At 55.2% G+C, this 27,259-nt stretch overlaps 1 protein-coding gene across 6 annotated transcripts in view; it reads left to right on the top strand.

The window, feature by feature from the left end:
- The window catches only part of ARVCF (ARVCF delta catenin family member), a 49,839-nt gene that overhangs the window by 6,290 nt on the left and 16,290 nt on the right, over positions 1 to 27,259 (top strand). For all 6 annotated transcript variants that reach the window (XM_027575290.2, XM_027575289.2, XM_027575293.2 and 3 more), the window contains exon 3: positions 22,090 to 22,317. In XM_027575290.2, the coding sequence (XP_027431091.1) occupies positions 22,108 to 22,317 (210 nt within the window). In that variant the 5' untranslated portion in view covers positions 22,090 to 22,107. The remainder of the gene's footprint in view (positions 1 to 22,089; positions 22,318 to 27,259) is intronic.

The following is a 27,259-nucleotide window of genomic DNA, read 5'->3' as shown; positions in this document are numbered from 1 at the left end:
AGACACCTCAGTGTTCTGTGCCAAGGGCTGTAGGACAGGGAGGGACAGGGCCTGGCTCCTTCTTCCCTATTCTGCATGAGTGTGGGTGTGGGAAGCTGCCTGCTGGGCTGGGGTAGCTGTGCATCTGCTGCCACCTGGCGGTGTACCCCCTGGGCCGATCAAGGTCAGGCCAGGCAGCTCAGTGGCCGGCGGTTGGGCCACAGCGGGGCTTCTGGATTGGGATGAAGAGGCTCAGGCTGCATCCAGGGCTCAGGACGTGGTATTGCTTGTGGTATGGGTGACGTATCTGGGGGTGAGGTTGGCAGGGTGCTGGCCCCTACCCCCCTTAACTCCTGGTAGGCCCACCAGCCAGACACCAAACGATATCTCTGGTCACAGGGTCTCCCTTATCCTGCCTGCCGCTCTTGCCCGGTCTCCCAGCATTGCTTGCTTGTTTCCTGTCCCTGTTTATCCCTTTCTACCTCCTCCTCCTGGTCTTCTCCCCGTTTTTCTCTGGTCTGCTCTGTGTCTCTCTTTGCCTTTTCCTCTCTTTGGTTTCTGTCCTGTCCTTCTCGAGTGTGGTGATTGATTATTCTTGTCTGCCACAGTGATTGACTATTCATGCCTGCCGTGGGCGCGGAGTAATAGCTATGTTCTTCCTGCCATCTCTGCTCTGGGCTGGGACCATTTCACAAACTGGGAAGCAGAACCTGGGCCCTGGCTAGGGCCCCCCCGCTCTGTGGGGACCCTGGGGTGTAGCCCTGACCACATCAAGAGGGAGTTGGGGAGGGGGAGACCTGGGGACTAAGTTGGGATAGGGGCTGATGGCAAGCACCTGTGTATCTCCCATACTCACCTTCAGCCATTCAGTACCCAGTTGCTGAGCTCCATGTCAGACGCTGAGTGTTGTGACCCCGTCAGGCACAGGCCCGCCCTCGGGGAACCCCTGGCCTGGCCAAGAAGGCAGCAACAAACAGAGAAAGTGGCCAACCGTAGAACTGCAAGCTGGTGATGATAATTGCAGGGCTCCCTGAGAAGGGGGAGCCGGAAGGCAGTAAGGGGCTGTGGGTGCCCTTCATTGCAGCCATGCCAGCACTGATACCACCTCCTGGGGAACCCCCCTCCCCCAGCCTGGGCAAGGCCACTGCGCCAAGCATGGCTGTGCTTCTGTGAGCACTGGACCCGTGCTGGGGGTTTTTTGGGGTTATCAAAATGTGTCTCTCAGTCATTGATTGGAATCTTTATTTTAAAGTATGAATTCTTCCCTCATCTGTGTGCTTGCAAGTTCTTTCTCAGTCCTGCAATTTTTGTTTATAACGGAAATTTTTCATATTTTATGGTGAAATTCAATGAACATTTTCCTTTTTTAGTTATTCCATTGTCCTTCCAGAGCACCCAGTCAGGTAAAGGCACCCCTATCTTTTCCTGAGGTATTTCTAGTTTAGTGTTTTACATTCAAGATTTCATCTATCGAGAATTTATTTTGACATAAATGTAAGTTGAGGATTTAACTTTATTTTTCACTTGTATCTGAACCATTTCTCTTTTTAAGATTTTATTCATTCATTCATTTGAGAGAGAGAGAGTGCATGAGTGGGGCGGAGGGGCAGAGGGAGAGGGAGAAGCAGACTCCCCCCTGAGCAGGGAGCCCGACACAGGGCTCGATCCCAGGACCCTGGGATCACGACCTGAGCCAAAAGCAGACGCTTAACCAACTGAGCCACTCAGGCACCCCTGAACCATTTCTTGACTAACATTTTCTGTCACCAGAAGTTGGAAGCATCATGTAATGTGTCCTCAGTTTGTGGTGCCTGTGGCAAGTGTCTAGCCCTTAGCCAGTGACCACTGCCTGATTAAAAATATCAGGTTGGAGCCTCCCCTTGATCAGTCTTTGTTATCAAAAGTCATGGTTATTCTGCACGTTTACCCTCCATGTGCTTGTTGGAATCACTCTGTTGGGTCGCTCTCCCTGGGACTTCTGTGGGATTCGCCTTAGGCTTCACTCTTTGGAGCCAATCGGCCTTCCCTGTGTGGGTCTGTGGCATGTCCTATGCTGGTCTCCCCGGGTCTCAGGGCTCCCACAAGAGAGCCTGTCCCCACTCTGAGCACGCTTGTTTACTGAAAAGAGGTCCCTGCACGGTAGAGCCCCTCAGAAGCAGGGCCCCTGCTAGTGTGGCTGGAGAGCCTGGTGCCCGATTGCTGTTCTCTCTCCTGTGCAACTCTCAGCCAGGCATCCAGGGGCCTTTGTCGTCAGACTCCTGTGTCATTTCCAGGTGGGCAGGTTGCCACAGGAGCGCCAGGCCCTTTCCCAGTCCCACAGCCCATCCTTCTCAGGTGAGGCAGGAGGAAGAACATTCTGCACAGAGGACTTGGGCTCAGACCCTGGCTCTGCTCACCCTGTAGGCCTTGTGAAGGGCTTGGCGCACTTGGTGCTCTGCCACAGTTAGGGCATGGGCGCCGCACCAGCTTCTGGCCTTGCCATCCTTGTTCAGGGTGCTTCACAGCTGCTGGTGTGGCCGGTGCAAGCAGGGCCAACCTCGTGAGGCCTATGGGCAAGATGGTGCCGTGCTGGCCTACACAGGCTCTCCTGGGCCGTCTCTGCAAGCCCGCGGTAGCATTTACCCCAGCCCTGCATTTCCCTGGGCCCCCAGCCCCCAGCTTATCTCGCCCACAGGAAGGCTGCCCACTATCAGGTGGATAGATGGAAGTACCCCACGCCCTGGCGCATGTTGCCAGGTTGACTTTGCAGCTGATGAGTTTGGTATTTCGAATATGCCTTTAGTTAAACTTTTTCTTTTCAAAATATTTTCACTCTCCATGAAATCCTAATTAGGCCATTCATTCATCTGAATGTACTTGCTGCTCTCTGCATTTTGTAAGATAATGAGGCTGTGAGATGCTGCCACCCCCAAGCTCTCAGGGCCTTCACTTTCTGCCCCGGAGGGAGACATGGGCACCTCCGTGGGCCATCCCTGCCTGTGGGATCTGGGCCGCAGTGCCTGGGGGGTAGAGGGCACCAAGTGTACAGATGGGGAGAGTGAGGCCTGGGCCACTCAGGAGTCTGGGATGGTGTAGGTGAAGGGGTCTCAGCCCCAGCAAGGCCCACCCTTCACAAAGCAGCATCCCCCTTCACCTCCTGTCACCCCAGGCTCAAGATCAAGGCCAAAGGAGGTACCTCCTAGATCCTGCTGGCCCAGGCTCCCCTGGGTGTGCCTAAGGGGCTGAGAGCAAGGGAGAGGCCACAAGACTGACCCGTAGATGCCAAATGACCGTGGCACCAAAGGCCCCCATTTTGCTTTTTAAAAATTTTATTTATTATTTATTTGAGGGAGGTGGGGGGAGAGAGAGAGAGAGAGAGCGCACACTCACAAGCGGCGGGGTGTGGAGCAGAGGGAGAGGGAAAGAGAGAATCTCAAGCACGCTCTGGGATACCAGAGCCCCATGTGGGTGGGCTTGATCTCTCATGACCTGAGCTGAAATCAACTTGACCGACAGAGCCACCCAGGCACCCCCCTACCTCCAGTTTGCTTTTTTTTTTTTTAAGATTTTATTTATTTGATGGAGAGAGAGAGAGAGAGAGTGAGCGAGAGAGCACAAGCAGGGGGTGGGGCAGAGAGAGAGGGAGAAGCAGGCTCCCCGCTGAGCAGGAAGCCTGACACAGGGATTGGTCCCAGGACCCCGAGATCACGACCTGAGCAGAAGGCAGATGCCTAATGGACTGAGCCACCCAGGCGCCCCTCCATTGTGCTTTTTTAAAAGAAATTATAAGTATGTGCTTGTTTATAGAAAACACAGAAGATATAGAAAAGAAGGAAAATGAAATCATACCTGTCGCATCCGTACAGCCCAGCACCTTCTGTCCTCCCACAGGTTCCTGGGAGGTGATTTCCACATGTGCCCATGTAAGGGGGCTGGAAGTTGTGATCCCCACCCCCTACCTCACCAGCATCTCCCATGTTGGTGTTGGGATGCTTGGCCAACGCAGAATAGGGTGCCCTATTTCCAGGTAGTACTTGTGGTTGACGTGCTGGTCCTGCCTCTCCGGGACACACACACCCATGTCAGGGTCCCTCTGTCCCTGGGGCCTGTGCGCCCCTCAGCTAAGAGCTCAGAAGCACATCCCATCATGGGCTCAGGTTGTTTGCAGTTCTCTACCATCAGGGCCGCTGCAGTAAATAACTTTTGCTCAGAGCTGTTTTTCTACATTGAAACAACTTGGGCTTGACCTTGAGGTTCAGGCACTGTTGGTGTGTGTGTGTGTGTGTGTGTGTGTGTGTGTGTGTGTGTGTGTGTGTGTGTGTGTGTACACACGTGCACACTCATGCTGGGGACAGAGCCTTGGTAGGAGCCATCAGATGCCAGCGAGCCCTGAGAGAGTGGCCTAAGGGTGGGCCCCATGACAGCCCCTCTCCCAAGAGATAGCTAGGCCCACAGTCTTCAGACAGCCCACCCAGGGCCCTGCATAAGAGACAGACCCCAGGGAAGGCAGACAGGCTAGGGAGGAACACCTCTAGTGAGGCCCCCACCTCACCTCCTGTCCCCTCAAGCGTGAAATGGGAGCCCAGGTGTCCCAGGAGGCGTTTGTGAGGTGACCCCGCTCCTGGCGCTCTGCTGAGGGATGTGAGTGATCAGGAGGCGAGGCTGGTCCCCGGCTCTGTGGGCATTGCACACAGTGGCTGCCAGGGCCTCCCCTCACCCCTTGGCCTCTGCTCCCACCAGGCTGTCTCACGCGTACTTCCTCACACCCAGGCTGATGCCCAGGGGGTTTGGAGGCCAGCACTCCCACAGATGATTACCTCCAAGGTGAGTCACTCGGACCCTCTGGGAGGGCACACTGATGGCTCTGTAGTAAGAGTCAAAGCTTCAGTGAGGAGTCTCCTCTGCACACAGTTGGAGGCCCAGGGCTCAAGGCACCTCAGCACCCTGACCCCGTCCAGAGGACCATGCCGGGGGGAAGGGCACTAGGGCTCTGAGGGTGTCGGCCGTGCCCCTCGGAGCATACCGTGGGCTAGCCAGTTCACCCACCGTGGGTGAGCGTGGGGTCCAGAAGACCTGGCAGGGCTGAGAGGGAAACAGGAGTGGGGAGGGGAGGGGTGCAGGAGGGAGGAAGGGCAAGAATGTAGGAGTATAGGAGACAGGGCAGGTAGGGATGCAAGGGGAGGTAGGGGTGCAAGGAGGCAGCGGTATAGGGGAAAGTGGGGCTTTAGGGAAGGTGGGAGTTCAGGGGAAGGAAGAGGCAAGGCTATGCGGAGAGGGAAGTCTGCTAAAGAGGGTAGGGAATAGGGGAAGTGAAGGTACCAGAGAGAAATGGAAATACAGTGGAGGAGCAGGGATGCAGGGGGAAGTAAGGACAGGTGTGCAGGGGGAGGCACGGATGCTGAGGTCAGGAGAGAGGCCAGCAGGTGGTTGAAGGGCCCAGATTCAGGCCCTGGGGTAGTATGTTCTTTTTTTTTAAGATTTATTTATTTGACGGAGAGAGACACAGCGAGAGAGGGAACACAAGCAGGGGGAGTGGGAGAGGGAGAAGCAGGCTTCCCGCCGAACAGGGAGCCCGATGCGGGGCTCGATCCCAGGACCCTGGGACCATGACCTGAGCCGAAGGCCGACGCTTAACGACTGAGCCACCCAGGCGCCCCCTGGGATAGTATGTTCTAAGTACTCTGGCCATGTGCTGAGCCTTCTGAGGAGAACTGGAGCTGGGAAAGGGGGCTTTCCTGAACACAGCATGGGAGGGCAGGTGTGGGCTCTGGGATTCCTGAGCCTCCCACCCCCCTCATCAGTGGGCACAGATGGCCAGCCTCACCTGTCACCTCCTGCCCAGGGTGAGCGGCCGGTTTATTGCCCCCCGGGGAGGGCAGGTGACCTGTCCAGGGCCCCAGAGGGTGCAGGGCCATAGCTAGGACCACCGCTGGGCCAGGGACTTGTATGGGACCAAAACCATCTTCTCTCTTGGGCCTCCCAGCGTGGGGGGTGGGGAATTTTGATGGGGAAACTGAGGCTCAGCAAGCAGAGCTGGGCCTGCTCCCAGGCCTGCCCCAGGCAAGCACATCTTCTCTTTCCAGTTGTCTTGGTGACAGTTCTCTGGCATTTGCCTGTCTGTAGGGAGCTATTGGTTATGATGAGACTATTTCAGTATTTGTATTTGAAGAAATAATTCCAGACGTTTCTTTGCCAAACCTTTGAAACAGGGCATTGGTTAATTTTTAATTAAGCCTTTATGCTTGCGAATTTTTGTCTTTATAAAAGGGCCAGGACATCCAGAGGTGTAATGTTGCTGGGGGTGAGGGTGGGGGTAGGTGATGCCCCAGGGCATGGTGCAGGGAAGGAGGCCATCTGTGACTATGACACAGGCAGTAGCCTTGTGCCCCTGTGGGAACCCTGGGCCCTGGCACGTCCCCTTGCTCCTGGTGACTCTGTCCCCCTCCTCAGACTCCACTGCTCAGAGCATCCCCACAGTTGATGGGCAGGAGGAGTGAGCCTCAGACAAGACCCCGGTTCCGAGAGCAGCAGTCTTGGGCAGGGCCGGGGGCTGGGTGGGAGTGGAGGGGTGTTTGCTGTCCCCTTCCCTGCAGCTGATGGGGCCGCTTCAGCCAGGGCAGGGGAAGCTCTTGAGCTGGGCCTGGTTCTCTTGCTCACTCCTTCAGCAAATATTTATCTGGTTTCTCCCACCATGAGATCCCCCATGGCCTCCAGGATACAAGCCATGTCTAGTCCCTGTCACACTGGCAGCCCTGCTCCTTGCTGCACCCACCTCCAGACTCAGCAGGCTCTGCCTGGGTGAGGGTCTCTGTGGACCCACTCCCTGCATCGTTCTAGATGCAGAGATGCCCTTAGCAAGGTGGCATTCTCCTGAGCCTTCAGGAGCCCAAGGCAGTCCTTCTGCTGACATTTCTCCAGTTTTTCACAAAAATCGGCCTCCCTACAGAACATAGGCTCAGGTTCCTCAGTGCAACCCAGGCCTGGGAGCCACAGTGCTCTGTTGGTCTAGATACTGTTTCCTGGCTGTTCATCCTTGCTTCCTTCTTGGAACAGAAATGAACTGAGTACCTGCCTTGTGCCAGATGCTGTGCTGGCTGCCACTCAGCTCTGGCCTGTAATGCAGCAGAGGCCAAGGTGGTCACTTTCCCCAGCACCCCCCTCACCTTTGTTACCATATGTGGCAGCAGGGGAGGGTTCAGATTTGTTGTGTTGTTTGGCCCATGCAGAGGCCTGAGAGCTGGTGACAGAACTTCACAGTGTGATCCTGGACTCACAGGTTAATTTTCTATAACTTCTTTAAGTCCTGTCCTCTCTGAACTACATCTATGAGAAATTTCTATTTCTGGCATGTGAGAGGTAGTCAGAAATGCATTGGTCATTTCAACGGGAATCTTGGTTTGGGGACTTAGATACCTATGTGCTAACTATTTTAGGTTTGTCCTAGATTATTCATATTCATTCTTTTTTTTTTTTAAAGTATTCTGGAATCATTTATGTTGTTGATTCTCTCTGGTAGAAATTGTCTGGGTATCACTCCTAGGAGAGCTTTAGAAATAGAGATTAAACAGGGAGCTTGTTGCAAGGATGTTTCAGCATTTTTCATTCAGCTCTGGTGCACTCGTATTCTTAGTCATTTTTTATCGTTTAATAATTATTTAAAGCTGTGAATTTGCCTCGAGTATAGCTTTGGCTATTTTCCCCCAGTTTATTGAGATATAAGTGACATATAACATTGTGTGAGTTTACGGTGTACGGTGTGATGATTTGGTACACATGTGTATTACAAAATGTTTGCCACAATAAGATTAGTTAACACATCATCTCACGTAAATTATTGTTTGTTTTTATGGTGAGAACATTAAACATAGCAGCTTCTCTCATAGCAACTTCTAAGTATACAATACAGTATTGTCAATTTTAGTCACCATGCTGTACATTAGATCCCTGGAATTTATCGTATAACTGAAAGATTATCCCCTTTGCCCTGCATCTCCCCATTTCCCCTACCCTTGGCCCCTGACAAGCACCATTCTACAACCCATATATTTTTATGTATGATGTTTGAATATATTTTTCACTGTTTCTAAATAGTCAGCTTTGTATGCTTAAATTTTTGTCTTTTATCTATTTATTTAAAAGAATGTTTTGTATATTCTAAGCCACAAAATGGCTTTTTTTTTCATTTCTATTTTTTGGTAAAATACACAAAATTTACCATTGTAACCATTCTTCAATGTCTGGTTCTGTATCATTAGGTATATTCACATTGTTGTGCAACCAATCTCCAAAACTTTTTCATCTTGCAAAATTGACACTCTGTGTCCGTTAATGAACATTAACGAACCCATTACCCCCTCTCCCCAGCCCCTGGAACCACCATTCTACTATGTCTTTCTGTGAATTTGACTAATTTAGATGACTCATAAAAGTGGAATAGTACAGTATCTGTCTTTTTATGATTGGATTATTTCACTTAGCATGATTTCTCAAGATTCATCATGTTGTGGCATGTGTCAGAATTTCCTTCCTTTTAAAGGTGGAATAATCTTCCATTGATAATAACATTTCACGATCCAAAAGTGTGTATCACATTTTGTTTATCCATTCATCTTTTGGTAGACACGTGAGTTGCTTCATCTTTTGGCTATTGTGAATAATGCTGTTATGAGCATGAGTGTAAAATATCTCTTCAATACTGTGCTTTCAGTTCTTTTGGATATATACCCAGAGGTGGAATTACTTGATCATACAGTAATTCTATTTTTAACTTTTTGAGGAACCACCATATTGATTTTCTTTTTATGCCATTTTACATCCCACTAACTGTGCACAAGAGCACCGATTTCTCCACATCCTTACCAAAACCTGTTATTTTGTGTTTTTGAGAGTAGTCATCTAATGGGTGAAGGTGACATTTCACTGTGCTTTTGATTTGCATTTCCCTAACATTAGTAATATTGGGCATCTTTTCATATACTTCTTGGCCATTTATGTATCTTCTTTGAAGAAATGTGTGGTCAAATATTTTCCCCGTTTTTTAACTGGGTTGTTTGTTTTTTGTTGTTGATTTGTAGGAGTTCTTTTTTTTTAAATTTTATTTATTTATTTGACAGAGAGACACAGAGAGAGAGGGAACACAAGCAGAGGGAGTGGGAGAGGGAGAAGCAGGCTTCCCACAGAGCAAGGAGCCCAATGCGGGGCTCGATCCCAGGACCCTGAGATCATGACCTGAGCTGAAGGCAGATGCTTAACGATTGAGCCACTCAGGCGCCCCTATGAGGATTTATTTCTATTCTCTTCCATTGGTCTATATGTCCGCCTTTATGCCATGACCACACTGTTTTTATTACTAAAGCTTTGTAATAAATTTTGAAATCAGGAAGTGTGAGACCTCTAACTTTGTTCTTTTTTATGATGGTTTTAGCTGTTCAGGATCCTTTCAGATTCCATATGGATTTTAGGATGGAGTTTTCTATTTCTGTAAAAAATGCCATTGGAATTTTGATAGGGACTAAATTCATTTGGTGTAGATCACTTTGGGTAATATTGACATCTTAACAATATCAAGTCTTCCATTCTATAAGCATGAAACGTCTTTCCATTTGTGTAGGTAGGTCATCTTTAATTTCTTTCAGCAAGGTTTTGTAGTTTTCAGTGTGCGTGTGTCTTTCTTCACCTTAGTTAAGTTTATCTCTAAGTTTCTTGTTCTTCTTGATGCTATTGTAACTGAAATAATTTCTTAATTTCTTTTTCAGATTATTCATTGTGAGTGATTTCTGTTTATTGATTTTGTACCCTACAACTTTATTGCTTTATTAGTTCTGAGGGGGTGTGTGTATATGTGCGTGTGTGTAATCTTTAGGATTTTCTACATTTAAGATCATATTAGCTGCAAACAGAATTTCACGTCTTCCCTTCCCATTTGGATACCTTTTATTTCTCTTTCTTGCCTTATTGATCTAAGATTTCTAATAGAAGAGGACTTGAACAGAAAGCAGCATCCCTGCCTTATTCTTGATCTTAGGCGAAAAGCTTTAACTCTTTCATTATTGAGTATGATGTAAGCTGTGGTGTATGTATAATATAATGTGTAGCATATATAATATGATGTCTTTTTTATGTATACTCTTTGTCATGTAAAGATGTGTCTTTCTATTCCTAGTTTGTTTTGTGTTTATATCATAAAAGAGTGTTGATTTTTGTCAAATGTATTTTATGCATCAATTGAAATTATCATTTTCCCCCATTATTTTGTAATATACAGAGTATTATGTTGGTCGATTTCTATATGTTGAGCCATCCTTGCATTCAGGAACAAATCCCACTTGGTTATGGTGTATAATCCTTTGAATATACTGCTGAATTCAGAATGCTGGTGTTTTGTTGAAGATTTTTGCATCAGTTTTCACAAGGGCTATTGATCCATAGTTTTCTTTTATGGCTTGGTATCAGGGTAATTCCAGCCTTGTAAAATGAGTTAGTAAATGTTCCTTTCTTATCGATTTTTGGGGACAGTTTGAAGATTTATGTTAACTCCTCTTTGAGTATTTGTTAGAATTCACCAGAGAAGCCATCTGCTCCTGGGCCTTACTGGGAGGGTTACTTACTGATTCAGTCTGCCTCCTAGTTATTAGGTCTGCTCAGGTTTTGTTTCTTCATGGGTCACTTTTGGTAGATTGTGTGTTTTTAGGAATTTGTTCATTTCTTCTAGATTATGCAATTTGTTGGTGTATAATTGTTCATAGTATTCTCTTATAATCCTTTTATTTTAAAAAATTATACAGAGAAGAGACATACTGAACACAAGAGAGTGGGGTGGTTTTTTTTTTTTTTACATTTTTTCAAGTTTATTTTTTATTTTTTTAAGATTTTTATTTATTTATTTGACAGAGAGAGAGACAGCGAGAGAGGGAACACAAGCAGGGGGAGTGGGAGAGGGAGAAGCAGGCTTCCCGCTGAGCAGGGAGCCTGACATGGAGCTCGATCCCAGGACCCTGGGATCACGACCTGAGCTGAAGGCAGATGCCCGACGACCGAGCCACCCAGGTGCCCCTCAAATTTATTTTTAAGCAACTGAATTTGTAAAATTAAGATAGCTAAAAACGTTCCTTTGTTTTTCTTCATTTTTTTTCTGTTTCACTGAGTATAATTGACAAATTTGTAAGCTACTTGATGTGTACGTCATAGTGATTGGATATACAAATATGTTGTGAAAGAGTTCCTGCGGTCTAGTTAATGAGCACATCCGTGCTGTCATATGTTTTGTGAGTTTGTGTGTGTACGTGAGTCTGTGTGTGTAGTGTTTGGGTTTGTTGTTATTTTTGACTTGGTTGGACTTTGTTTTGTGTTTCATGGATTCACACCTAATCTCTCTCTTTTTTCATACCTAATCTCTTACACTCATCAATCCACAGATCCACAGATATCCTGAGACAGTAAAAACACTCCCCACAGGCAGCTTGCAACGGATCGCTAGGGACAGCTGAAGTCATCTTAAAGCACACAGCGTATCCAGGCCTTGCTGGAAAATACGTTTCCCAACCCCTCAGCAGCCCTTGTTCCCTGAGGCATGTGATCTGGAGCTTCTGCCTATGGTGGGGTGACAGCCAGGCGAAATACCCGATTAGCCTGGATTTCTCTGGGCAGTCCAGGGCTTCTGTTTGCTCCCTCCCAGGAGCAAAGGAAAGATCCGTCATGTGAATGGCAAATCATGACTCTGAAAATCCAGGAATTTCACCATGAAGTTTCCTTAAGGAATTTCAGAGCGAGGTTAACTTTTTTAGAGATCTCAAGGTAAGGAAGCCAGGCATCCTGTTGAACAAAGCTGTCAGCTAGTCCTGGCTGTAAAAGAGTGTCTGCAGCACAAGAGATGGTGAGCGGGCAACAGGATGCACAGCTAACATCTGCGGATGGACGGTATCCAGCTCCTCTGGGATGTGGACAGCCTGGCGGAGAACAAGTGCGCCGGGGAATGTTCGCCCCGCCGGCAGGTCAGACCAGGCCCATGCCTCCTTCCCACACTGCAGAGCCAGCCTCGAGCACTTAGGAAACCGGGGTGGGGGGGATACCTCAGCCTACCAAGAGTGAATCATAAAATGCCAGAAATAAACACATCCACACTTTTCTGAGCTGGTGTTCTGGACAGGAAGCTTTGATTCCAACCTGTACGCAGACAAGCCCGCTGGAGGCCTTCTCTCTTGAGGGCAGTTTCTGCCCATTTTGAGGGCGCCGCTCCGCTCTTTCTCCCTTGGAATTTTTACTGTGTGGAAGTTTTGTCCTGGGATCTAGTTTCCACATCTCGTCTTCCCTCTTTCATCAACTTCTTGTCATTTTCTGCTGCTTTGGAAGGACTGGCCTGAGTTTGCTTTCTGCTACCTCACTGTGTGCAGATTTACTGCGGCATCCCGTGTGCCGTTCCCCGCCTCTGCGCATGGGGGCCTCGTTATTTATGATCACTCCCTTCCATTACAGTCTGTTCCCAGTTCATCAGTTCAACACTGCCTTCAACCTTTTGAGGACACATATCAGCTATTCCATAGTACTTGTGCTAATAAGTGTGCTAAATATAATTTAGTGAAAAGCAACTCTCTCAGGTCCTCTAAAGGCAGTAGGATTTGCCCCAGCATTCTCATGTGCTGTGGGCAGTTCTGTGCTGGCTGGGTGCTTCTGTCCAGGGTCCATGGCCCAGCCACCCTCACCTGCCACAGAGAGACTTGGTGTGGACCAGAGGCTGGAGCCAGTTGCAGACTGTGGTGTCACGGACAGGCCTGGCCTCAGAGGTCTTGATGGGGGTCAGCCTTGCAGGTGTTGAGGACAGTAACAGGGTCTGTGTTAGGATGCTGACCCTTACCAGGGGCCACAGTGGCTAAGGAGCGCTCTGCCTACCTTCCCCTCCCGCATCAAGGACCTGTCAGGACTTTCAGGGCACCCACCACCCATTTTCCAGTGGGGCAGGGGAGGTCCCACGGGGCAGCTATGGTGAGCTCAGCAGCAGCCACACAGCGTGGATGGGTGTGGGTGTGCCTGTGGGTGCATCGTGCATCCCTGTGGGTGTATGCGCGTGCTTGTGGGGGTGGCTGCCCCATGTGCCTGCAGGTGAGTTTTGGGAGGTCCCCAAACTGTACTCATGCCTTCTGCAGTGTTCCCACCTCCTGGCAGGCATGGGACACACAAACAATCCAGCTCCCAGCAGGCACTTATGGCATGTGTGGGTGGGGGGCGGGGAGCTGTAGGGGACACTGCAGGGCCTAAAGTCTGTGCTGGGTGGGGGTGGGGTGGAGCCCCCTGCCCTTTCCCACTAAGTCATTTGCATATAAAAGGGGGGAGTTTGTTACTGGCTGGAGGTTGGTGGTGTCTGGACTTGTTGCCATGGGCACTCCTGAGCTTCAGGAGCAGCTGAGCTGGCTCCCAGCCTGGAGAGGGGGTTAAGAGCAGCAAGGCTGCTGTCCAGCTAAGCTTCTGGAAAGGAAGGGATGTTCCTGGGGGACCGGGAGAAGCCTGAGCTGGCCATGGTCACCTGCTTGTTGACCCTGGAGAAGAGCAGACTAGAGGGGACCTGGCCCTTGGATGGTGTGGGCCAGGAGCAAGGCTGGAAGGCCCTGGAACCTCCCTCCCCGGGGCATACATTGCTCTCTCGCCCACACTCACCTCTGACCCATCCAGAACCGGTTGGCCCCAGCCACCCTACCTCTGCGCATGGCAGCTGGAGGGCCTTCCTGCCACCTGTGGTGCTTGTTGGCCCTGTCCCAGGCGCTGGGCTGTGGGTGCTGTGCTGGGAAAGCCTGGCGGAGTCTCCCTGCTTGAGTCCCCAGTGTTGTTCCTGCTGAGGGAGGGAATGAGTGGCCAATTTCCGTACACATTTCACTCTTCCCAGGGAACCGCCTTCTGGAGGCTGAAGACAATCCTGCTGAGCCCCAGGCCCCCACCTCCCTGGATGGCAAGAACCATCTGGGCTTTTTTGGGAGCCCCCTTCGCTATAGGCCCCACCATGCGCTCCCTCCCAAGGCTGTGGAGAAAATTGACCTGGTATTGCTGATGATGGTCAGGCACATTGGTGCCTGCAAGCAGCTAGCGGGAATGTGACGGGAAAAGCAGGCAGGGAGGGTGAGGCGAGGGTGTTAGGGGGTGCTTGTTGACTCAGAGGGGCACTGCCGTGTCAGGGTTGGCCCCTTGGCAGCCTCCCCGGGACCTGCGTAGATCTGCCCACAAAGGGACTGATCTCTCCTGGGGCCAGCTCTGCCTCGTGCTGTTGCCCCGGGGGCCGTGACCCCCCACCCCAGTGGCTTAGTTAGCAAAGCTGCAGTGGGTCAGGCTGAGGTTGCTTGGGGAGGGCTGCCCGGGCAGGGCGCCTGGCATGCAGGGGCACTGCCAAGTGCCTGGTCAGCAGCCGTCAGGGTGGCAGGGACCCACAGGCTGGGCTGGGGAGGGGTTCCAGGGCTGGGAGCCCGGTAGGGTGAGCTAGGGCCCTGACAGGGCAACCTTGCTGGGGGGTGGGGAGGAGTGCTCTGTGCTGGCTTCCATCACCAGGCCTGCATTGCCTTCAGGGTCTCCTCTCCCCTACCCTGGAGCCAACTACACCACAGCCGGTTCCTCTTGTCCAAGTCTGTCTTGAGGTTGTGGTGGCAGCAGGCCTGCTCCAGGCCACACAGCTGGGCCAGCTGCATTCTCCCCCGGGCAGGCAAGCAAAGACAGGGAACCCCTGCAGCAGGGGAAGCCAGGCGAAAGAAGCAAGGGACGGCGAACTGGGGTAGAGGCCTGGATGCCATGCGCAGCCCCCTCAGCAGACCTGGTGCCAGACTTGCTGTCATCTGACCTGTCTGCCCCCCAAGGACTTCTTGTGCCCAGTTCCCATTGGGTCCTGAGCCTGATGGCTCAGTTCCCATCAGGTGGGAGTCTTCCCCACTGCCAGTGCCTCTTCCTCTTATCTAGGCAGAGCGTGTTCCTTGTCAAAATGATGGGAAAGATGGGGAAAACCTCCCAGACTCTAGCCGACAGCTGTGGGGCTCATCCCCGGGACCTTTCTGTGGGCAGCTGGGGCAGGTGGCACTGGGGTGGGGGGGATCGGTCCCAGCTGCTAATCACAAGGCTCTGCAACCCAAGAGAGGGGGTGGCTGGGCTGAGGGGCCCTGCCTCACCCCCCAGAGGCTTATTGGCCACAGGCTCCTAGGGGCTGCACCCCCACTGCCCCTCAAAGGGGCTTTGTGCCACCACAAAGAGGCTCTGTCCCTCACAGAGAAGCCTGGGTGTTGCCATGGTGATAGAGGGGGCCAGGAAGAAGGGGGTCCACCGTCGTCGGGGGGAAAGGGCGTTCCTAGTGTACATAGGCCGGTAGCCAGTGTGGGTGACTGCCGGACCCGTCCTGCTGCAGCCCTTGGCCTGGGTAGACCGCCACCCTAGCCGTGCTTTAGTGGGGCCATCCGGGCATTTCATGGACACTTTGGCCCCGTGATAGGGGCTGAGCTCCCAGGCTCTGGTGCCAGTCAGGGCTGTCTGCTTCTGGTCCCAGCCTGGCTTTGAGCCTCAGCCCCCTCCTCAGGAATGCCTTGGTCCCTGTGCCCACCCCAGAGTGTGGTAGGGTGGGGCTCTGAGCCTGGGCCCTCATAACCGCCCCACTGTGCTGCTCTGCTGTCCTTGAGATGGTGGGGGGGGGGAGTGTGAGCCTCTTCTGGGAGGGCGGGCGAGCCACTCAAGGTATCTTGGTGGCATTAGCCTTAGAAGCAGCCGGTCAGCCCACCCCACACAGGAGGATACCCTGGGGCTTGACCCCTCCCTTGCCCCCCCGTTTCCCCTCTCATGGCCGAGGTAGAGTGGCTGGGCTGCTGGTGCAAGCAGAGAGGGCACTGTGACTGCCAGCCCCCACCTTCCCCATCTGGAGCCCCATGGCTCCCCAGCCCTGGAGCCTTGGGCCCTTAGGGTGCCCCTGGGCTGGCTGCTACAGGGACCGCCAAGGAGTGAATCCTCGCTGCGCATACCCCACATTCGGAGCCTGCAGGGTATCGCTCTGGGGCTGTGGCTCCAGCTGGAATCTGGGTCAAGTGCAGGAGGGATAGCAAGGGGGCTGCCCTGAATTCCAGCCTGGAGCCTGGGGGAGAGCTGTCCATCCCCATCCCATGAGTTCTGATAGAGGCAGTTCCCAGGGAACCAAGGAGACTTGGTAACTGTGACCTGTCCCTGTGGGAATCTCAGGCTGCCCCGTTAGGTGCCTCTGGTGGTGGCTCCCTGTCGCTCAGGCCTCCCACCGAGGAGGAGCAGCAGCTGGGATATTCACCTGTCTCTGCCTGCACTCCTGCCAGAGTGAGGCCTGTCTCTGCCCTGTCTGGCCTGTGCTCCCAGCCCCAGGCTCTCAGCTCCCAGACCTCAGGCGCCCTGGGCCCCTACAAATGTCCCTGCCTTGACTTGACCCTGAGCCTTCTACATCAGTACTGCCCCCAGCCCCTGGTCCTTCTGGATCACTTGACCTAGGGCACCCCACTGGCACAGGGGAAGAGCCCCCCCAGACTGTTCTCCCTGCACATGCAAGTGTGATCATCAGACGAGTGCTGCTGCGTGTCCATGTGGACAACCTGGGGGCAGGTCACTAAGGGGCCATCTGTCCCCACCCCCACCGCAGCGTCTGGTCCCTTGCAACAGGGGTGCCTCCTCTGCTGGGGAAATCTAATTTCCAGGCTGAATCCAATTACGGTTCTGTCAGCTCCCTGAACGTCCCTCTGCTTCCTTCAGCCAGCGGGTGGCACTGCCTAGGCCCCTGGGGAGCTGAATTCCCAGGCCTCCTCCTTCACTTGCTGCTTTTCTGTCTCTTCCTTACCTTCAATTGTAGCAGTAACTCGGCGCCTCCCTGAACACTGGCAACACTGGTGGGTGCAGAACTCTGCTACCCAGAGTGTCAGCGACCTGAGACGCGTCTCCTTGTAGTCAGGGCGTGGGCACACTTGCTGGTTTCCATGCTCATTGCTTTGCATCTTATGTCTCTGGCCACATCCCTTGTTTATAGCCTTTACTCAATTAGAGTTGGTGTTCTGGTTTTTCTTTATTGATTTGCAAGAGTGCTTTAGAGATGAAGGGTGTCACTTTACTGCTGGATGTCACAAAGATCCCAATGTATCGATTGTCTTTTGGTTGTCTATATCTTTTCCTCCCACTTTCTATTATGGAAAATGGCAAATGCACAGGAAGTAGAGTGGCTAGTGTGATGCCTCCTCATGTGCCCCTCACCAAGCTTCTGCCGTGATGAAGTCAGGGTCTAGAAGAAAAGCCCTTGCCTGTCTTTCGTCTGAAACACGCCTTGTATATGTTACTGTAAACGGTGTCACTTTAAAACCCAAACCAAAACACCATAACCACAGCCCGTGACGCTGTTTTGGGGGGGATGTACAGAAATGCTTCGTTCTCACAAAGCTGAGCTGCTCTGTCTTTCCTTGGCAGTTTGTCCCACTGCTTTGAGGTTAAGAACAGCCTCCTCCTGCCCAGACACCCCAGGCCCGACACTGACTTCCGAGCAACACTGTGGTCCTGGAGGGGATGGACAGACATGGACTCCGCCCTGTGTGAACTCCCCGGCCCAGGCCTCCTGCTCCAGCCTTGGCTCAGTGCCCATCCTTCTGGGCTGGCCAGAAGCTATCCCTGCAGCTGCGGGCACCGTCTGACCACAGTAGGGGTGACAGGGTAAAGATGGGCCCCCATGAGGCCTGGCCAGCAGTGCTGGGAGCAGGTCACCATGCTGGCAGTGTTGAGGGTGGGGGATGCGATGCCCTCCCAGACAAAGTGGGCTTTGGAGCCACCAGGCCAGGGTTCTGCTTCTGCTCACACCACTTCCCTATCTAGATGGGGGGCGGGGGCAGAATGAGGTTCGCCCAGTGGCCAGTCCTCTCTTCTCTCTTGGGGGACAGCTGGCAGTGTGCCGACAGATGGCCGGCGAGGAGTTGGGACTGGAGCCCAGGCCTCCTGCCTGCCTCCCCCTGCCGGCCTGACCCTTGGGAAATTCCTCTAATTCCTCAACCCAGATTGGACTCAGGCCCCATAATTTGATTTTCTGGAGCAGGGTTTGGCTGGACTCCTTGTGAGGAAGAATGTCTGGGTCAGCAGGAAGACGTCAGATGTGGGTTTAGGTTTCGGGGGAAGGCTCGGCATCTCCCCCTAGCTCCTCTGGTGGTGCCTTTGCTTTCCTGATGGACCAAGTGTTAGCCACAGTTGTGCCCCAAAGTGCTCAGGGTCCACGCTCCCCCTGCCCAGCAGCATTTCAGAGCCTTGTTCTTATCTACCCGCCCACCCACTCATCCACCCATCTGACTCTCCACCCACCCACCACCTTACACCCTTCACCTGCCCATCTCACTCTCCACCCACCCACCACCTTACACCCTTCACCTGCCCATCTCACTCTCCACCCACCCACCACCTTACACCCTTCACCTGCCCATCTCACTCTCCACCCACCCACCACCTTACACCCTTCACCTGCCCATCTGATTCTCCACCCACCCACTACCCACCTACTCATTCACCTGCCCATCTCACTCTCCACCCACCCACCACCTTACACCCTTCACCTGCCCATCTGACTCTCCACCCACCCACTACCCACCTACTCATTCACCTGCCCATCTCACTCTCCACCCACCCACCACCTTACACCCTTCACCTGCCCATCTGACTCTCCACCCACCCACTACCCACCTACTCATTCACCTGCCCATCTCACTCTCCACCCACCCACCACCTTACATCCTTCACCTGCCCATCTGGTTCTCCACCCACCCACTACCCACCTACTCATTCACCTGCCCATCTCACTCTCCACCCACCCACCACCTTACACCCATTCACCTGCCCATCTGACTCTCCACCCACCCACCACCTTACACCCATTCACCCACTACCCACCTCCTACTCATTCACCTGCCCATCTGACTCTCCACCCACCTCTCTGTCCACCACCATCCTCGCACAACCACCTACTCACCCTCCTATCCACATGTCCATTAACTCGTTCTTCCATTTCCCCATCCATCCAGTCATCTCTCCTTCCATCCCTTCATCCATTCAGCAGTCTGTCCACCTGGGATCACTCGTGGGATGTCCAGGCAAAGATAGGTTTACCCCAGGTTCACTGCCTTCATTCCTACCTGGGGCCGGTGAGGCTGGCTCTGCATTCCATGTTTGTTCCTGGGCGGTTGGGCATGGTGAGCAGCCTGCACCAGGGACTGCAAAGCCAGCAGCTGGGGTCTGGCTGAGGGTTGTGAGGGCTCTGGCTGATGGGCAGTGTGGGGCCCTTGCCAGGTGAGTGGAAACTGTGATGACACTGGCTAGAAAGGAGAGTAAGGGTCAGCTGAGACCCCTGCAAGCATGGCACTTCCCTGCTGGCCTTGGGCTCTCCCCAGGATAGGGACCCTCCCTGATTCCCCTCTGGGGATGATGTCTTTACACTCTCATGGTCAATCTTAAAAATTCATGTACAGGGGCACCTGGGTGGCTCAGTCCATTAAGCGTCTGCGTTTGGCTCAGGTCGTGATCCCAGAATCCTGGGATCGAGCCCCGTGTCTGTGCGGGGAGCCTGCTTCTCCCTCTCCCTCTGCCCCTCCCCCTGCTCGTGCTCTCTCTCTCAAATAAATAAATAAAATTTTTAAAAAATTCATGTACAATTTGCTTTCCATGTCATCACATATTTATTGTTTTAATATAAGAATAGCATTTTGAGTTATCAGAAAAGCCGCCCTCTGGAGTGCTGGCCCAGCTCACCTGTACCCACATGTGCTCCTGTGCGCAGGCCGTACACCTCAGACCCAGGAAGGCCACCATGTCAGGGGAATAGGCTTAGGACTTCTCCGCTTCCTAGATGCCCCCAGCCAGCAGCCTGCCTCTTGCATACCCCAGGGCTGCCCTCAAGGCCACCAAGGTGAGGAGGTTGTGGACTACAGGCCCAGCATCCCCACCCACGTACAGATAGAGGGGTGCACCATCGGTTTGGGGCAGAGAGCATGGGCCCCAGACCCAGAGTCTCTGCTCTTTGTGGACGGTTACATGGTACTCTTCCTCCAAGCTGGCTGGCATTTGGGGGTGTCTCCTGGCAGGCACACAGTCATTTAGCTCCAGCTGAGAGGGCAATGGGATGGTCATTGTGGGGTTTGGCTACCTTCTCACTGCCTTAGATTTCTGGGCCCCTGGCTGGCCCCCAGCCAGAACAAGTGGGCCCCCTCTACGGAGGGGGGGTTCCTTGGAGCCCAGAGTTGGAACATGCTGGAGGACCCAGGGCAGGGAAGCTGGAGGCTGGAGCTGTCCCCAGGGTCTGCAGCCCCAGCCTGGTCTGAAAGGGAGCCTGAGGTCAGTCAGGAACCCCGGTCCTGGCACAAGGAAGGAGGAACGTCACCTGCTAGGTATGAGGCCCCACAGATATCCTGCTCACCACCTCCCAGGGCCTTGAGACCCGTACTTCGACCAAGGGCTTGAGTGACCTGGCTCCACCCCCTGCCCTCCGGGGAGGAAGACCCCACCATGCCTGCCTGGGGCCACCAGCGTCAGTCCATCCATGCACAAGGCCTACTCTACTGTCTAGGTGGCACCCAGTGTGGGGCTGCATGCATCTGTGGCCGGTACCCAGGTAGCAGTGGGTGTGCCCCGGAGGCCGTGTGCCCACAGCTGTGGACATGCCATGCTCTTCGTCCCTTACTCCCTGCCGGCCAAAGAACCCAGTCTATACCTCACTTTCTTCCTACCCCCAAGCTCCTCCCCTCCCCCTCTGATGGCCACCGCCTCTCCCAGCCCAACGTGCTGACTTCGCTGCCCCTCTGCTGGGTCACACTGCCAGTTTTATTTGTGTGACAGGTGCTGGGAAGATGAAGCTTAGCTTCTGGGACCTATGCTGGCCTCTTGCTTCACTGGGCCTTGGTTTCCCCAGCTTCACAGTGGGCTGGGCTCCATGGTGTCTTCAACTCTATGTACACACATGCCCCCCAACCCTGTCTCTGGCTCAGCTGGTACTGGTGGCCAGGCCCAGCACCGACCCCTCCTTTCTAGGGTTCAGTTCTTGCAGCTGGCCCTCCAAGGGTGCTGCCCACTGCTTTGTGTCTCTAAGCTCAAGCCCTGTGCTGTGCAGGGGCCCCAGGGCCAGCAGAGTCTGCCTCAGCCGGCTGGTACGGGCTGCACCAGGAGGAGGCCCTGAGCACATGGCCTACACCCTGCCTGCTGGCCTGCTGATATGTGCAGGTCTGGGCTCCACATACTTCCCCTGCTTCTTTTTGCTCATGAAGAACAAATATGCTGGGCAGCCAGGGAGCAAGCAGCAAGAAGAGTGCTGGTTTGTGGTTGCAGCTGCTGAGTCCCTGCCGCCCCTACCCACCACCCTGGGGCCCTCAGGGGCAGCACTGGGCAGGCGCCCAGGCAGGCCTGACCCTCCCCACAGACTGGGCCTCAGACGCCTGGGACCCTGCCCTCCACCTTCCCTCCAGATCCGGCATGAGGCGCATGGACCACTTCTGAGTGCAGAATCCCAACCAGGCTGTACTCAATTTTTACTCTGTCACGTGGGTAGATAGCACCCTTGTTCCCAGCCAATGTGTCTGTGAGTGGAGGTCTAACTGCTGGTCTGTAGGCCGGTGTCATCCCCTCACCTGCCTAGGTGTCCCGCCCACCTGGCGGAGGAGCGGCTTCTCTCTCCCTGCCCACTGGTGCACCAGCTGTGTGGCTATGGCTGGGTTCCCTGCCTTCTCTGGGCTGGAGCACTGCCTCTGAGAGTTGGGCCTGTGCTGGCCCCATGAGGTTGGGATGAGCTGGCACGCGCTGTGGGCAGCAGAGGGCCTGGGAGGCCTGAGAGGTGGTCACGCCGGCTCTTCCTACCCTTCCCTTCCCAGAGGGCTCCAGGATGCCCAGTCAGTGGTTCTGCTGGACCTGGCAGGAAGCAGGGGCTCCCAGCTCAGCACCCCCACACTCCACAGGGAGGGAGCCGGCTGCTTCCGGCCAGCCTCGGATTAATGGCTTTTAATTTAGAATTTAATCAATGTGGCTTCTCTCTGGAGAGCTGGATGCTCTGGTCTGGGAGTGAGTCGTATGATTTGTGAGTGGGGTGGGCATGGGGCCTATGATGGCCTCTCCAGGCCTCTGTCCTGGCCCCACCCTGACCTTGCTCTGCTTTGCCTGCAGCCTGCTGGCATCCTGGTCATGGAGGACTGCAACGTGCACTCGGCTGCCAGCATCCTGGCCTCGGTGAAAGAGCAGGAGGCCCGCTTTGAGCAACTGACGCGAGCCCTGGAGCAGGAGCGGCGCCATGTTGCCCTGCAGCTGGAGCGTGCCCAGCAGCCTGGCATGGGCAGTGGTGGTGTGGGCAGTGGGCAGCCCCTGCCAATGGCCTGGCAACAGCTGGTCCTGCAGGTAACACCCCAGTGACTCCAGAAGGGTGAAAATGGCCAAGTAGGAAAACAATCAAGGAGCCTTGGTGGACCACAAGCCAGTATTGAATGATTTATTGCAAGATATCTTGAGGCCTCTGAGGAGGGGAGGAGAGTGGGATCCCAAGGGGATTAGAAGTTTCACTTGGGTGTGCAGGACACCATGTGATGAATGGGCAGGGCACAGCCCATCCCTCAGAATGGCACCCTCCACTCAAGTGAGTCCTCAGAGCCCAGGTAGCTGGGCAAGGTCTATTCTGGGCAGCTCTGCAGTCACCCTGGTGACACTGAGGGTTTTGCCAGCCCTGGAGTCTCCTTGCCGTGGTTTCCTCCTTCGTCGAATGCATCAGTGAGTTAGCTCTAGAGGAAGGCTTGAGCAAGGCCCCGGGCTCTGCCTATGTCTCAGAGGGGAACCTGGAGCCTCCATTTCTCCACTAAGCCAATGCCCTTACACTGGGCTCAGGCCCCTGCTTAGCCCCAAGAGGCATGAAGCCCTGTCTCCTCTGGCCAGGCCCTAAGCACTCTAAAGACCGGAGTAAATGGCCTGGACCCCTCCCTCCAGCCACTGTACCCCAGTGCCTTACCTATGGATGGGGCACAAGAGCACTTGGCTTATGGGATGGTAGGGGCAGAACAAGAAAACGTGGGAGGCCTGGAGTTTGGTGTGATTTTTCAGATCACAGTACTGACTGAGGTACAAGGCAAGGGATAGGCAGGGCAGAGCTGTCCCAGGAGCCAGGAGAAGGAGGGCCCTGGGTGGGAGTCCACCCTACAGACTTCTCACTGTTGCCCCTCCTTACTACCAGACCCAGAGGCCTAGGGGGCCGCGGCCTACTGAGTCCCCAGGGTTCCTCACAGAGTGACCCTAGAGGGCCCTCCCAGTGGTGTTCTGTTTCTCTGGTTCAGCTCCCTCACCATTGCCCTCCTCAACCTGGCAGCCAGACCTCTTCCCAGTATGTCTCCCAGCACATGCTCTTGTCACTGGGCCCCCACTCCAGGGAACCAGACAGGCTGTTGGCAGCTTGGGGCCGCCTGTACTTCTGTGGCTGGAGAGAGAGGGAGCAGGGTGAGACTGACCCAGTTGGGCTAGCTTTGCCTAGCCAGGGCATGTGGGGCCCAGAAGCAGCAGTCCATGTCAGGTCGGGGGACTTGGCGAGTGACCTTTACCCCCAGAGCCTTGGTGGTCTCATCTGCCAGTGGGCAATCCACATGCACAACCCAGTATGGTGTATAGTCTTCAGAGGGCCCAGACCCACCAGTAGCCCCCACCATTGGGAAGCTGTCTTTCCAAGCCTTTGGCGCTGAGGTGGGCCAAGGAGCCAGTCCACAGGAGGCCAGGACTGAGGCAGGGTGGGTCTAGGTGCAAGAACCAACCCCACCACCCCTTGGATCTCAGGCACCCCAGAGGGTGAGGCCTGCACCCCCAGATGTGGTGGGGAGTGGAACAGCCCAGCTGGGCCACATAGGGACAGTGGCAGTCAGTGACCTCAAGGCCATCCTTCAGGCGCCAGGCCCTCTTTCTAGCCCTCCCAGGCTGGAAAGGGCTTTAGCCTCCAGCCCAGAGGGCACTGCTGAGGGTCAATGCCCCCACAGAAAGATGTTCCCATAGCCTGGAGCTTCCCTGGCCTCCTGGGGGCTGTGGACTAAAGACCTCAGGCTATGACCACTCTCCGCCCACTGTCCTCCTGGCCTGCCCTTGATTTTCTGTCTCTTGGGAGGAGATGGTTTTCTTAGGGTGAGATCGGAGAGAGCATGTGTTCTCAGGGCTGTGGCTGGACTGGCAGGGCTAATGGGACATTGGGGGAGGCGGGGCCGCATCCGCTGGCCAGGCCTGGCAGCCCTGATGCCAAAACTGCTTCCCAGATTTGTCTCAGCAGGAGATGCCTAGTGACCTACCTGCTGAGCCCCAGGGCTGCCTGGAGCTGGTCCTCAAGGTCAGAGCTGGGGTCTGTGAAGCTCAGGGCCTGTGGCAAGGCAGGTTGCTGGGGCTAAGGAGTTGAGAGGCCAGGGGCTACTGCTGTGCTCCCCAGGCTGCACCACTGTCCTGGCCACCTGCCTTTAATCCTCCAGCAGGAAGAGCTCCCCGCTGGAGACACCTGGATGGAGCAGGGCCAGCCCTCAAGCAGGGGGTGTGTGTGTGTGCGTGTGGTCGGGGGGACGCTTTTAGGGACCTGGCCAACCCCGGGTTAGGCCAAGGTGGGTATGTGGCTGGGGTACTAGCAGCTGGTGAAATTTGGGAGAAGGCAGAAGCAGCTGAAATGTAAGTTCCTTCAGGGCAGTGGTCCAGTCCTACTGCTGCTTCTATTCCAGGTGGCTCCCTGTGGGGCTGCCATGGGTGGAAGGTACAGGGGGTCAGTGGTCAGGGCAACTCACCCCTGTGCAGGTGGGGAAACAGAGGCTCAGAGGGACATGGAGTGGACACCCAGAGTGCTTGAGCATGCTGGCTGCATGGCCTATGTACATGGCATGTCCAGGAAGAAGGGTAGCCTCTGGGGATGGCTGGATTTCCTGTGCGGGGTCTGGGGCAAAGCAGGAGGGGCGCAGGAAGCGCAGGCCTTGCCCTTCTCTCTTGCCAGACCCATGGAACCTCCTCGCACCAGCCCTTGCCCTTGTTCATCTCAAAGCCTAGTTTCCTTATTCGGGATACATGAGCCATTGGCTTGCCTTTGTGGGGTATGACCCATGAGGGCCCCAGCCCAGCCCAGCCCTTCTGGGACTGCGTTTCCATCCAGCACAGCCAGACTCTCCAGGGTGTGGCTGCACCTTCATGTCATGCCTGGTTTGGAGAAGTCCTGATTAACCAGGCACTGTGATACCACTCCCCCCAACCCCCCCCAACCACTTCCCAGTGGATCAAAAGCATGGAGGAGAGAGGGTCTGAGGCCCTCTTGGCCTCAGGAGCTTGCTTTCTTTCTTTTTTTAAAGATTTTATTTATTTATTTGAGAGAGAGAATGAGAGACAGAGAGCGTGAGAGGGAAGAGGGTCAGAGGGAGAAGCAGACCCCCTCGCTAAGCAGGGAGCCCGATGTGGGACTCGATCCCGGGACTCCAGGATCACGACCTGAGCCGAAGGCAGTCGCTTAACCAAGTGAGCCACCCAGGCACCCGGCCTCAGGAGCTTTCACCCAGGGTCACCCAACTGCTGAGCACCCCCGCACACACCATTTGATCTGCTCTGACACCCCTAAGAGGGTAGGGGAAACCCTGGGCCTCTGTGTCTTGATGGGGAGAACCCAAGACAAAGTGGATCAGTGCCAGGTCCACTTGGCAGGCCCCCGACTGAGCTCTGTGGAGGCACTTGGGGGGCTGTGCTGGGGTTTGGGCAAGGGCCTGGGGCCAGATCAGGGACAGCTGAGAGATCTTGTCACACTGACGTCGCCATAACTACTGTCTGATCAGTCCTCATTTTACAGCGGGGGGAAACATCGCGGTCAGGATAGCAGCAGGTGCCAGAGAGGATGGGCGTACTGGCCCCAGCTCTGCCAGAACTCAGTTTCCCTAACTCCAGGGGGAGGGGCCTGTGAGTTCTTTTACTGGAGGCAGAAGGAGGCCCGGGAAGCAGGACTCGGCCAAAGTCACTCGGCGGGAAAATGTCACCCCCGCAGGGGAAGTGGAGGGACGAGGAGGCCAGGCCAGGCCGGCCGCCAGGGAGTTAAGGGGCGACTCCGGCTCCGCCCTGGCAGCGGAGCAGCGCCCCGCGCGGGTGGGGAGGGCGGGACCTCGCCCCGCCCCGTCTGGGCGCGGCCCCGCTCCATTGGCTGCTCGCGGTGACCGCCGCCAGATCCGCCCCCGCGGGGAGCGAGTCCGCCGAGCCCGAGCCCGAGCGGCCGAGGCGCCGGAGCCGAGCCCGGTTCAGCTACCGCAGCCGCTGTCGCCGCCGCCGCCGCCGCCGCCGCCGCCGCCGTCCTTACCGGCCCGCGCCCCCCCCCCCCCCAACGAGCCCGGCCCGATGCCGGCCGAACTCAGACAGGTTGGAGGGAACTTGGTCTCATGCGTGGGGGCACCGTCCCGGGGGCCCGGCGGCGGAGGGCGGGGCGCCGGCCTTCCCGGGAGGACCCGCTTTTGTTCCGCGGAGCCGCCGGCTGGAGAAGGCTATTGTCTGCGCTTCGGGCCGGCGCGTTCGGCCCCGGGGCGGGCGGGGCGGCGGAGTGAGCGCGCCGCCCGGGGGGTGTGCAAGGCGCGGGGCGGGGCCGCGAGGTTTCTGGGGACCGGCCGCCGGCCCCGGGCGTTGCGACTCGGCGCCGGGAGGCGAGGCCGGGATCGGGGTGGGTGCACCCCAGGGCAGCGCCCAGGACAGGTGCCTGGGGTGGGGGTGGTTGGTGAGGTCCTTCCTGAGCAGCCCCTCTGGGCGGGAGAGATGCGGAGTCCGGAGAGGGCAGCGGGGCTAGGCCTCCAGCTCCCTGGGGCGCTCGGTGGGCCTCCCCTCCCCTCCACACTCTTAGCGCGGGCTCCGACTCTAGGGACCTGCGAGGAGCTTCCGGAGCCTTAATGGAAGCCCTGTCTGCCACGGCAGCGCACGTGAGGGGAGGGGTGGAGGGGGGGCCCTGCCCACGTGCGGAGGCAGGATGGGGGTCTCCGGGGAAAACCCTGGGAGTCAGCCTCCCAGTGGTGGGAGGGAGCGGGAGGGAGGCGTGTGGGCAGCCAGCACCTCCTGCTTACGGGGTTTGGGGTCCAGTAACAGGCAGGGAAACTGAGGCCAACTGGAGGAGCAACTGCCCCAGGCCCCTTGTCATTGGGGGCCGGGTCACACCTGCCTCTCTCTGGCAGCTGGGTTTCTGCCTGCTGTGCGTCTCTGGTATGGCCCCTAGGGTCAGGCCACTGACTGTCCCAGAGATGTAAGGGTCAGCTGGGGGGAGTTGGGGCCGCTGTGTAGCTGATAAATGCGGGCTGGGCTTGGAGAAACCGGGGTGGGTGACAGCAAGCCC

Source organism: Zalophus californianus, chromosome 14 (assembly GCF_009762305.2).
Source record: "Zalophus californianus isolate mZalCal1 chromosome 14, mZalCal1.pri.v2, whole genome shotgun sequence".
Classification (NCBI taxonomy): domain Eukaryota; kingdom Metazoa; phylum Chordata; class Mammalia; order Carnivora; family Otariidae; genus Zalophus; species Zalophus californianus.
This window is presented reverse-complemented; position numbering and strand designations above follow the sequence as displayed.